The 13348-nt window shown below is 38.1% G+C and overlaps 3 protein-coding genes across 3 annotated transcripts; all 3 read left to right on the top strand.

The window, feature by feature from the left end:
• The first annotated feature begins 4684 nt into the window (after positions 1-4684).
• Positions 4685-5328, top strand: LOC127131017 (ADP-ribosylation factor GTPase-activating protein AGD2). The gene is made up of 2 exons (XM_051059961.1): positions 4685-4693; positions 4807-5328. The coding sequence occupies exons 1-2, from the start codon at positions 4685-4687 to the stop codon at positions 5326-5328; spliced, it is 531 nt and encodes a 176-aa protein (XP_050915918.1).
• Positions 5329-5332: 4 nt separating this feature from the next.
• LOC127131016 (protein LNK1-like) lies at positions 5333-6567 on the top strand. Its single transcript, XM_051059960.1, has one exon. It carries the CDS (start codon positions 5470-5472, stop codon positions 6565-6567), a length of 1098 nt encoding a protein of 365 aa, XP_050915917.1. The 5' UTR covers positions 5333-5469.
• Positions 6568-7256: 689 nt separating this feature from the next.
• LOC127131015 (trafficking protein particle complex II-specific subunit 130 homolog) lies at positions 7257-8663 on the top strand. The gene has a single exon (XM_051059959.1). The coding sequence runs from the start codon at positions 7320-7322 to the stop codon at positions 8661-8663; it is 1344 nt and encodes a 447-aa protein (XP_050915916.1). The 5' UTR covers positions 7257-7319.
• The last annotated feature ends 4685 nt before the right edge of the window (positions 8664-13348 follow it).

The following is a 13348-nucleotide window of genomic DNA, read 5'->3' as shown; positions in this document are numbered from 1 at the left end:
ATCTTTTCCCCTCAAGGTCTTCAACTCCTTTCGCAACTCAAGGAATTGGTCTTTCATCTCATCCATCTTCTCATAAACATCCGGACCCTCAGACGGCTCGGAATGATAGATGGTGTCCTCAACACGAGGCAGAGTGTGAACGACTGGAGGAGGAACGGACATGACCGGGCTAGATGTCGGCATGGAAGAAAAAGTGGGTGCAAACCCTTCAGGCACAATGTTCGGTGGCATCCCCCACGGGAATCCGGCAAGCATAGCAGGAGCAAACTGAGTGGCAGGCACGGTTGAAGTAACAACCTCTAAAATGACAGTCCTCTGAGGAGGAGGAGTTGCAGGCGTTGGAGAAGATTGACTATGAGTAGCTAACACAGACTCCATCATGGCAGTCAAGCGAGCAATCTCGTCCTTCAAATCTCGGTTCTCTTGTTCCAAGTGTTCCATGATTCTCAGATGATTGGCGCGAGTATTATATCGATGAGTCAGCTAGGCTGAAGCACAGAAGAATAACCAATAAGACATCTGGCGGAAGAAAAACCTGCTATGCAAATGATGCATAATATGCAATGTTTTGATTGTTTTTATTTTCAAGGAACATACTATTTTATTTGCAAATATATGTAATAATAACAATTGTAACAATTCGATTGACCATAAAAATCTATTTTATTCATATAATTTGGAAGGATTACACTGAGTACAATTTCAGAAACCAAAATACAAATACAAGAGAAAAGGAAACTAGTCATCCTAAGGATCCTCTCACAACAATGTCAGATGATCTGGCTGCAAGCGCGTACTTCCTTCGAATGCGTTGAATCTCGGACTCAAAGGATGTCTACATTTGAGCCTTCTCGAGGACAAGCTGATCAACTATCTTCTTCGAAGCACCGGAAAGCTGAGGCATACTAGAGGAAGATGGACCCTCTAGTCCTCTCTGTCTCTTCACATGATTCCCAATCAAGAAGATTCTAATGGCGTTAACATCAACAAAACCTTCAATATTAGGGAACAAAGCTAAACCATAGATGAGCAACACAAAGATGGCTTCAAAAGCATCCATACTACCGGCTTGAGCAAAAGCAGTAACTTTCCCTATGAGGAACTCAAAAGTCAACCTAAATATTCCTCCTTTCTTCACCCAATGAGCCTCAATCTCAGACTTCTTCAGATGAAGAGCTTCAGCTATGATATGAGATCTGGGAATCTCCTCCAATCCACTAAACAACACTTTATTAGAAACAGGTATTCCGAAGAGATGGGCATACTCCTCTAACGTAGGCACGAGCTGATAATCAGGAAAAGTGAAGCAACGGTAGAGAGGGTCATAGAACTGAACCAACACACTCAAGAGTCCTTCGACCATATCAGCATATAACACAGATAGAAGCTTCCCATGACGTTGTTTGAAGTCCAAGGGATCTAATACAAAATATGATAGCTTCCTTAACTCTTTCAAATCCGGACATCTGAAACTGTACTTCTTAGTGTTCCTTCGTCCACAATCCATGGTCTGAAAATATTTGCAAATAAAACCTCAGTTCCTTGAAGTCATTTTTCGTGTGATGGATGTTATGATGCGCATGAATGCATGAATGCAACAATCACAAATAAGGGATCACACACAAGGCAAACAAACAAAGGTCAAGGGATGAATCAAGTTATTGTCAAGATCAATCATCCATTTTGGTAGATTATGGGTTTCACCTTATCAACACCCAAGTTCCATTGATATTGACAAGACTTGATTAGATCAACCAAGAATCAAGGGTTTGTTGTGAGTCACGAGCATGGAGTCAGGTTAAGAACCATCCCAAAGGAGTGTACTAAGGATAATACCTGTAGATCATGTTCTAAAAAGTTCCCAGAGTCTTAATTCCATCTATCGGATATTATAGGTTAGGATGACTGACTCATCAACCCATAATATTCTCAAGAGAAACCCGTCTGAGTGTAGTATCGTGTAACAACTGTTATCAAGTCTACACCTGAACAGTCTCCGCACTACATCCTAAATAGGCAAATTTGGGTTAAATGTTCTACGATCCTCAGCTTCTCGGACCCCAAATCAGAGAAAGTAATGCATAACCACAAATAACTTGTGTGACATTAATAACTCTAAAAGGGTCTCCACTGAGTAGATGGGTCTCAAGCCAATATGTTAAGGACTACTCCACAAAAGTCGAACATGACTATACCATCCTCCTATCTTAATTGCACTCAAGTTTGGGTTAGAACTTATCTCACCACTCAGAGATCACCAAGCACAACAAGCAGATTATATCATACAAACAAATATACAAACATTAAATATACAATTATATACACACAAAAAAATTGGCTAAACCCACTTGAGATTACTCCCCTGCAGAGTCGCCACTTGATTTCTGTAACGGTAAATTCATGACCATTAAGCAATGGATAAACTTAACGTCAATAAAACCAGAGTCGCCACCGCGCTTTTATTGTTTCCAAAGGAAAAGAGAAAAGTACGAACAAAACCCAAAGATAAGAAGTTTTCAAATCAAAATTAATAAAATTCCAGAGATTACAGGTAAGGGGGTTGGTTACACAGAGGGAAGGGGTTAGCACCCAAAGTGTCCTAGGTACTCCCAGGGAGCCCTTTTTTATGTGTACATGTGTTTTGGTATAAAAAGATGTTTTCAATAAATAGAGTTTGGGGTTGATAAAAGAATTCATTAATTATATTTTTGTGTTTGACAAGACCTTCGGACTTGTGCCTATGTACCAACATAAAAATGAGGGATCAAAACCTCGTAGTTCGTGGTAACAATTTCAAAGTGAGTTGATTGCTTTTAACAAAAGTTTAAGTTTAGAAGAGGCACAAAAGGCCTAAAAAAGTTTTGAATGAGTGTTAGTTCTTTTTGTCTTTTGAAATTTGAAGCCAATATGGTTAGATTCATTTACAAATTTGATTAAGAAAAAGAGTTTAAAAATACAATGGCATAAGGCCAAAGTTTCTAATTTGCAATAAAGTCAAAGTTTAGAAATCACAAGCAAAGAAGATTTTGAAAGAGGGGAGATATTTGAAATTTAAGAAGTGGGAGGAGATGAAGAGACCAATCCTAAGAAAAAATTTAAAAGTTAAGGGTTGAAAAGATCTGACCAGTGGGATGCAATCCAATATACAAGAATGTCATATAAAAACCCACTTTCCCTTGGACTTTAAAATCAAGCAATATCAATACACACATAGCAATATGAAGAGCAAGGCATCAAATAAAGATAGCCACATCCAAGCTAGCAACTTCATTGTCTTCTTCTTAAGCTCCCATGCATCAGATGACATACTCCTTGAATGGCTCAGAATAAGGCATTAGACACAGGTTCAAAGTAACATCTTCATCAAGACTATGTAGCATATGAACTCAAATAGATCTCAACACTTGCATCAGATGGAAGTTCAATTCACAATGACTGGCTTCAGAAAAGTTGGCATTGGCCAAGTCCTTTTGCATAGGGAATGTTGCCTAATTCTAAGTCCAAGTCTCACATCAAATCCAAGAGTCCACACACACATTTTTTAAGAGTTTTTGTTGTTATTATGTACATTAAGGTCAAAAGACCACAAACACAAACAAAATACACAAACAAGTATATACAATCATAATATATGGCTCAAGTGAGCAAAGTGAAAATGACATTAAAATAAACAAATTAAATGGTATGAATAATGGCAAATGATAAATGACTTGAATTTAAAGTGCATAAAGTAAATAACTTTAAATTAAAAGTTAGTCAAATGTTAGTTGATTAGAAGTTAGTATTGTTTTGCTTTTCAATTGTCTAAGTCATTCTTTGGAGAACACTCAACCCTCTATTCACAAGCATGGATCCTTGAACCAAGACATCTTCCAAAGGAAGTAAAAAAGGCCAAGTTTCCACACAATACCATGAAAAGGGGGGAGACTTACAATCTCACTTCCTAGATTGCTATGCTTTTGGGTCAAAATTTGGTGCTATGTTAAGCAAGCGTAATTGGACTTATGTAGAAGTCACAACTATCTGAGGTCGGGCAATAGAAATTTTAGTGTTAATGCATGTTAGAGATATGGTATAATGAACCATACTCTTAAAACATACCACACTTAAAAGAAAATGGCAAAAGGGGGACCTAATCTGATCCATACTTGTATTGGTTTATGAACCAATTAACCTTAGGATATAGAGATATCATAGGTCAATGAAATGGATGGGACAAAAGGGGATTGAAGATGAAGAGGGAGGGGAAATGAGACAAACAAAAATTGGTCATGGGAGGACTTTTATCAAATTAAAATCATTCATTCATTTTGGGAGATGAAATGTACATTTCATCAATCCCCTAAATCCAATCATTTTAATCCAACAAAGTCAAATCAACCTTGACCAAGTGTCATACCCCGATTTTGGCCCCGAAATTTTTTCCCATCGATCATTCATTTTTTTTTCTCCTCATGATCATTTCATCTGTTCATGAATCTATCCACCAACTTGTTTCGTTTAGACTTGTCATCACCTGGTATTCCATAAACCTTTGGGCCTCGACGTTTGTCTTGAGATAGAGTGATTATTTTCCCTTGGTCAAGCAAGACATGGAATCCTTTATCATGTGATAAAATCAGTTATTGCTTTGGTGTAATAACCGGTCAAGCTGCATTGAAGAGCTTACACCCATAAACATGTGATGGATCAAGTTGTGTAAAAGGAGGTATAGCAACGTGTTTTACACATCTTTGAGTTTATTTGCTTTGGGTAAGAATTGAGTAAGAGGCTCCATGACTGCATTTGGGAAATGATTGATTTAAGGAAAAGGAACATAATGGAGAAAATGCCTTTGCTGATTCATTAGAAGCATTTGGAGGTGGCTACGACGGCCCTGTTAGTGTATCAGTTGGAGGACCCATCATATCTAAGTTTATCACTGCACTACGTGAATTAGCTACTTTTAAAGAGCTTCTTCGCTCACGGGTAGAGTGTGTATTGATTGACTGGTTGTCAGAGTTTATAAATATTGATATGCAAAATGCAAAGGAATCTCGTCGTCGTTTTGACAAATCTATGCAATTGTATGATCAGTCACGAGAAAAGTTTGTTTCTTTGAAGAAGAATACTCCTGAAGATATTGTTGCTGAATTAGAAGAGGGTCTACAAAATTCAAAGTCATCATTTGAGAAAAGCCACTTCAATCTAGTACACTCTCTCATGAATATTGAAGTGAAAAAGAAGTACGAGTTCTTGGAGTCAATAAGTGCAATAATGGATGCTCATCTGAGATACTTTAAACTAGGTTATGACTTATTGAGCCAAATGGAGCCTTATATTCACTAAGTGCTACGGATGCAGAAGTGACTTGGTAGCTATTAAATAAGACACCAGAAAGACTTCCCGTTAGAAACTTATTGTGGATTGGTGGTGGGTGTAGCTGATGCTACTGTTTATGTGAATTGCATAGAATACAATTCGTATTAAATGTTTGAAGATAATGTGTGGGATAGATTTGATGAGATTGAGAATGATGATCTCATAGTCCCCCATTCTGGTAGCCCACACAATAATCAGTTTGTAATAGAGGGTGATGGCAGTAAGAAATCACTTCACATATTACGTGGTATAAGGAGTAGCAATCGTGTTAGTAGCTACGGTACTCTGGGTAAAGAGGAATTATACTTGCAAAATATGACCCAGAATGAAAGAATGCCAGAAAAGGATTCATGGTCTGAAGGTGTATTTTCTTCGTGTGACGGTGACTCATACAAAGAAGAAAAAAGGCTAACTTCGGATGATACAGGCATGTCTGACCAATTTTTCAAGAGCAACAATATAGATTCTGGTGGCAGCGAGTTTTGTGTAGATGATACCGTCTCAGAAAACAAGTGTGTGGTGGAAGATGATAGTGCGTGTCAACATTCAAAAAACCACACATCTCAAGCTGATAATGAACTCAGCTTTCTTGATAATGATGGGTGGTTGGATATAGGAAACTTAGAAGATGTTGACAGGATGTTAAGTTGTGATTTAACTTTTGGAATGGAGAGTCTCAATAATGAAGAGGAGTTCTACTGGTTTTCTTCTTCGCATGGCGCTGAAGGTTCCGATGATGCATTAATGTCTGACTTAAAGCTTCATTGTGCAGACGTGAGTCCATTAAAAAACATATCAGGATACAATATGGATTCCTCCAAGGAAAATATTGAAGTTCTTCCGATCAATGGTTCGAACAGAAAGTCATCCCACGATAATAAGAAGATAAGATCTCAAATGGATGTGGATGTTAACGGTATCGCTGCTTCACTATCAATGTTCAGTGAATCAGACACAAAATCCGGTCATAAAGATGCATTGGTGCCCGAAGAAAAGAAGAAGCTTCCAAAGTCATCATCAGCAGGAAAGCAAAAAATTGGCAATTTTGTTCATCTTTATACTCCTCCTGAGAAATATGGAGATATAAATCAGCAGTTTGGAGCCTCTTCTAATGGAGTTACTTCTCTTGATAGTAATCAGAAGCAAAAGCAGAACATAGATTATGATTCTTTAGGCTGCATGCGGCACTGCCGAGCTCGTTTGTGACAACAGAGTTTGATGACTGCAGGATAATTCAATATTTAATATCAAGTTTCCAGTTCTGTTATATGGTGTTAACACATGACCTGCTTGTTGGATGGAAATGGATTGTGTTGGCTAGGCTACAGACTAAGATTGGCTTTTGCAGGTGGATGTTATCTTCTCACGTATATTGCAGGTTGAATGTTTTGGTCCCGTCGTAACCGCTATGATGCTATGTAATGGCCTAACACAACATCGTTAGCAAATGTTTCCTTCAGTTTCCCACTGTTTGGTAGTGGATAATGGTACCATCATTCAGCATGATAATAATAAGTACCATAAGGGGCGGAAAGTCGAACTTTCGTATCAGAGCCAGCAACATGAAACCAAGCACAATACAAAGTGTAATTGAGACTGCATAAGTCACATAATTCTTTACTCTTTGAAAAAAACAACACTTATGATAACCCTAAGGCCAGGTTCGGTTCAAATAATATCTGATGCACTTCAAGCTGCATCAGTAGCATCTGCAACAACTACCAATGTCAGCCTTCTTAAGATCAGGCTTATCGTTCACTCCATCACCGGTTATTCCACAAATATGTTTCCTAGCCTGCAAGCATTTCACAATCTCGTACTTGTGCTCAGGAGAAACCACCAGCCAGTAGCAGTGTTGCTTATGTATCTGTAGAGCTATCTGATAAAGACAACTGCACTTCCCTTCTCTCTCTGATTCTCATTCCATGGATCTCTGCTAAACATTCTACAGATCCAACATGGCCAACTTCCTCGCCCAGTTCCAAACCATCAAGAACTCTACCAATCGCCTCGTCATTTCAGTGGAGGATGTGAGTGATTTGTGGCCAACTGTCAAGCCTGCTTTTGAAGCGCGGTTGTCGTTCAAGAGAGCGGGTTTGAATAACAAGGCGAGGAACCCTGTATTGGTTGAGAAGTTGTCGGCGGAGTTCATATTAACTACAGATTCAAGGCTTCGTAGCCGGTTCCCTCAGGAGCAGTTGTTGTTCTGGTTTCGAGAGTCGTATGCAACTGTCGTGCTTGTTACCTGTGAGGATCTTGATGAGTTTAAAACCATCCTTAAACCACGCTTGAAACTAATTGTCCAGAATGATGAAAGGGAATGGTTTATTGTATTTGTATCTAAAGCTCGTCTAGCTAATGACCAGGCAAACAAAATGGAAAAGAAAGTATATGCTAAACTTGAAGTTGATTTTAGCTCCAGAAAAAGAGAAAGATGCTGCAAATATGATATGCATTTCCCTGAAGCTAATTTTTGGGAAGATCTAGAATCAAAAATAATGGAATGCATCAGAAATACACTGGATAGGCGTGTACAATTTTATGAAGATGAGATACGGAAGCTCAGTGAACAGCGTCTCATGCCAGTCTGGAACTTCTGTAATTTTTTCATTTTGAAGGAAAGTTTGGCTTTTATGTTTGAAATGGCGCATCTTCATGAAGATGCCTTACGGGAATATGATGAACTAGAACTCTGCTATCTTGAAACAGTTAACATGACTGGAAAGAAAAGAGAATTTGGTGGGGCAGACCATGGGGATGATCAGGCAACAATTGTTAATCCAGGAAACAAAGCATTAACGCAGATTGTCCAAGAGGATTCATTTAGGGAGTTCGAGTTCAGACAGTATCTGTTTGCCTATCAATCAAAGCTCTTATTCAAGCTAAATCGACCTATTGAGGTAGCATCACGAGGTTATTCGTTCATATTAAGCTTCTCAAAATCCTTGGCATTGAACGAGCGTATTCTTCCTTTTTGTATGCATGAAGTCTGGGTGATAACTACTTGCTTGGCTTTAATTGAAGCAACCACTTCCAACTGTAGTGATGTACTTGTGGCGCCTGATGCAGAGAAGGAGTTCTTTTGTCTTCTTGGTGACCTATATTCTTTAGCCAGAGTTAAGTTCATGAGGCTAGCGTATTTAATTGGGTATGGTACTGATATAGAAAGAAGTCCTGTCAACAGTGCTTCCCTCAGCTTGCTACCTTGGCCTAAGCCAACTATTTGGCCTTCAGTCCTTGCTGATGCATCAGCAGAGGTGCTTGAGAAAGAAAAGTTGATTCTTCAAACAACACCTTGGTAGAACTCCCCATTTTCCATCACAGACAATGAGCCCTTCAAATATGATTTCAGCTTTTGGTGCTCACCCTACACCTTCTCACTCTGTTTCCGCAGCTATTCCTTCTACATTGCATCATTTCAAGGAAATAGCATCAATCATTGAAACTGGTTCAAACTCTAAGGAAGTTCGCAGAATTTCTCGTGCCGTGTGCCTTACTATTGCTTTGAGATCCAAACTCACAGCTCCGGTTCTTTCATCGTTCACCGATCACGTTCTTCCTACAGCTTCTAAGTCTCATTCTAGGTTATCTTCTTATCTTCCCAATCCCAAGTGTCGCAACCTGAAAAATACAGAGGTGCGAAAAAAAACCGGCGAAAGAAAATGACAGAAGAGTCGCCACCGTGCGTTATTTATCCCAAAGGAGGGAAAGGAAACGCTCGAAGTAAACCTGAAGAGAGGAAAGGAAAAGACAAGGTCTCGCAACCAAATCTTGGGTTCGGGAGTCGATTATGCGAAGGGAAGGTATTAGCACCCCTACGCATCCGTAGTACTCTACGGGATCCACTCTTGTTGTTCTTGTCTAAAGGGTGTGTGTTTATCTAATGTACTATTTACTAAAAGGGTCAAGAGAAAAATGACTCGCACAGATATCGCATCCATTGCATACGTATCTCATCTGAATATGAGAATCAGAGTCTTCGTAGCTCGGCTACCTATGGGTGAAAGAGATGTGTGCTCGCCAAGACATCGCGTCTTATGCCTACATATCTCATCTGGAATGAGAATCAGAGCATAATGTAGTTCGGCTAACTAACGGGAACAAAAGTCTCGATTGCAACTAGGGCAAGAGAAAGGGAAAGTCTCGATCGCAACGAGGGCGAAAACAAACAAAGATTAGTTGTTAGTTGTCAGTCTAACTCGGCAAGACGTCGCATCTTGTGCCTACGTATCTCATCTGAACATGAGAATCAAAGTTGCCGTAGTTCGGCTACATAGGGCTTGCCATCTGAACATGGACTTACAAAGGAGGACACCAGTTGTGTCAAAGGAGAGTGGGCGATGTGTTCACGTCCTAGCAGTAGGTGTCGCAGCTCGCTGAATCGAGTCTTAGGCAGTTACCTCTTTGCAATAAGACGGACTACATGCCACAAGATCGGAGACGCTCGGAAAGCATTACAACAAACAAGACCTTAGACAGCGCTTTTTTTAGCCTTAGACAGCGCTTTAAAGCGCTGTCTAAACCTCCGCTGCTAAAGGTTTAGACAGCGCTTTTTTAAATCTTAAAAGCGCTGTCTAAGCCCCCCCCCCCCTTAGACAGCGCTTTGGCCAAAAGCGCTTTATAAGACCCTCTTATTTTAAATTTTTTAGGTATACCTTAGACAGCGCTCTTGAAAAGCGCTGTCTAAGCCCCACCCCCTTAGACAGCGCTTTGGCCAAAAGCGCTTTCTAAGACCCTCCTATTTTAATTTTTTTAGGTATACCTAAGACAGCGCTTTTCAAAAAGCGCTGTCTAAGCCCCCCCCCCCCCCTTAGACAGCGCTTTTTACAAAAGCGCTGTCTAAGGTATACGAAAAGTTTTGAAGCTTTTGTTTTAAACCACATTTTTTCCAGGTTTATAAACCAGAATTTCTACCTGTTTTCAACCAGATTTTGACAGACAATTATCACATTTTATATATGCCATTTTGGCCTTTTTTCTACCAATTTTTGGCTAACAAATATATATATATACCAATTCAAACCAATTTTGCCTTAAATGTATCAAAATATATACAAATTTATGTACACATTTACAAGTCATAACATATACTACAAATGTACACATTAATTACAGAAATTTATGAACAAACATTGAGCTTTATCATGAATTGACACCACTCCTCTTTGATTTCGTCCACTTGATCCTTTGTATAAAATGCACACTTGAATTCATCAAAGTACTACATAATAATATAACATATTTTGAATTAATTCCAACTATTTAATTATATGAGATATGTGTAAATATAAAAATAACTCATAAGTTAGAAATACATACATCGGTGGGAATCTTTAATCGGCCCAAAGCAAGAGTATCTCGCATAAACCTCAACATGAAATACCCGCAATCTATTTGATTACGTTGTTGAGGACACTACATATGAAAAAAAAATATGGATTATAAATCCTAAGTTTTATCAAGTGTCATCACTAATATAATAAAAAATGTGGTAATTAAAAATATACCGCCACTTTAATCCATGTAATGGAGTTGGCGCCCCTCCTTGAGGTTTGGATATCTCGTTGGGCCCGAAAAGCTTGTAGGACGCTAATAAAATAAAAATGAAGCAATTAGAACAATTCACATAAACTAAGAAAAATTTTGAACATTCTCACTTACGTGTCAATTAGGACCTTCATATCCGGGTATGTTGTCCAATCATTTCCTAACGAGTCAAGATAATACACAATTTCTCGGATAGGATTGATTGCGAGCAACAACCAATGTCCACTGTAATGATTAGGCAAATGTTAGATGGTAACTTGGAAAATAATTATAATAGATGAATTTAGAATGAAATGCTAACCCGGTATTAAACGGTATAAAAAACAACTTCTTCGTATCTTTATTTTTGCTATATACTACTGTTGCCCCTTTCAACAGGATGTGGGCTTTCCGTAATCCAAGCATAGCATGCATAAGTGTGTAATAAACAGGTTCAGAATGAATATCAACCTGCATGTTTCAATAACAGTTTAAAAACCACTTTCGGAATTGCAACTAACAGAAAAGGCCAGGACAAAAGTTCATACCACCCTGTAAACTATAACAGAAGTTCTTAATTCATACCAGAAACGGAATAGACCAATTGTCATAACAACATACCATTATACAAGTCCACGATAACATTATATTCATAATTCACAAAACTAACCAATATAACAAAACAAAGCCAAATTAAGTTACACATCCACTCAAGTCCAAATTGAAACTAACATTTTGATTTGTAACTAACCATTGCATTTCATATAAGTTTAGCATTAATTTCATGAGCATTGTAACAGATTTTGAAGGATATATAAACGAAATTCCAGTTTCACAAAAGCAATTTTCTTCATCCATTCCAATTTTTAAAGATTCACTCATTCACAAAATTCCAGTTTCACAGAAGAAATTCTTCATTCATTCATGAAGTAGAATTGTCATATATTCATCCATGAATTTTCCACAAGTCAGAAACGGCACAAATCAAAAGTTTTAGAACATACATAACAACGCCACAGTTAGCATTCCACAGGAAAATAAGTAAACCCTTAATTAAATCCTAATAATTACACATAGACATCATTGAAACTCGCTAATAAAAAATTACCAAAAGTGCAAGAATTAACCGTGGCAGCCCACCCCAATTCGGTACAGATGCAAATTCTGAAATCAGTTCGAAACCAAGGTAGTACATCCTGCATAATTATCACAACAGAACGAATGTTGTAAGTTAACATTAACCAATATAACTGAATCTAACATAATCATGTAATACCGTCACTAACCCTACTTCAAGTTATTAACATGGTTTTCTAAACAACTCACAATTCAAACCATTCAAACAGCTTTTTAACAACATAGCAGTATGTTATAACCATCGTAAACGACATTTTAATCGAGTTTTACTAAGTATCGGTGGCAAAATTTTCAATTAACTTCAAATCCATTACAATTATTAAGTTGTTGGCAAGTGAGCAACTCAAAACACACTAGCTAGTGCTGTCTAAAACGAGTCGTTAGCAGATTCCCAAAATTAGTCATAACAACTTAACTGATACAACTTGCTGCGGTAACAGCTCCCGACGCTCATGCCCAATGACAAGTCATGCACCAAGACAATCATTAGCATAGCGGAAAGTTTCAGCAAGTAAGTTCTACATCAAATAATCAGGCAAGTGTTTGGTCATGGTCTTGGCCTTCACTAATAATGTTTCTGATACTAATAGGCCATGACAGATCTCACCATCAACTTGCTAACAGATTTACTAACATCAATCTAACCTTTTGTAGTAACATAATTTCAAAGCAATCGATTATAAATAAAACTAACAGAGTCAAAAAATGGGAAATAACTAACAGCAGGACTTTGACTAACAGTTAAGTTTTTTTTTTCTAATTTCATAATAACCATGACTAACTAGTTCTCTAACTTAACCTAACTAATTTTAAATTGATTTGACAGACTTGTAACTAACAAAACAAACTAACATTTTAACAGCAGAACTTCCAACCACAACAAACCTTCATAGAAGTAACGTGCAAATCCAGCTGAACTGCAAGCTAAGGTCCAATTTTGACTTATCCCTGCAAGCAATACAACTATTTTAACTGATGGAAATAATTAATAGAAAATCAATTCACATATAAAATTAACTTGCAACTAACAGAGTTTTAACAAAAATCCTAAAAACCTGCCCTAACATAACTAACCTGCCCGATCCGTTGCCCGATTTGGTTGAGAATACCATGTATATAACAGTGCAATCAGAAGCTTTTCTAGTTTTTTCATTCCTCACCTTCAATCTTCACTCTTCACTCTCAAGCTCTCTACCCTCATATTCAGAATCGGTTGCTTTTTGCTCAAAGATTAGAGCTCATTCTTCACAGTTCATCTCTGAGAAGCTCACTTCACTTCCCTCTTGCGTGACCACTTCGCCACGTAACCACCGCAGTGATGACT

The sequence above is a fragment of the Lathyrus oleraceus genome, chromosome 3 (assembly GCF_024323335.1).
Source record: "Lathyrus oleraceus cultivar Zhongwan6 chromosome 3, CAAS_Psat_ZW6_1.0, whole genome shotgun sequence".
Lineage (NCBI taxonomy): Eukaryota > Viridiplantae > Streptophyta > Magnoliopsida > Fabales > Fabaceae > Lathyrus > Lathyrus oleraceus.
The sequence above is the reverse complement of the archived record's forward strand: the minus strand, read 5'-3'. Positions and strand labels throughout refer to the sequence as shown.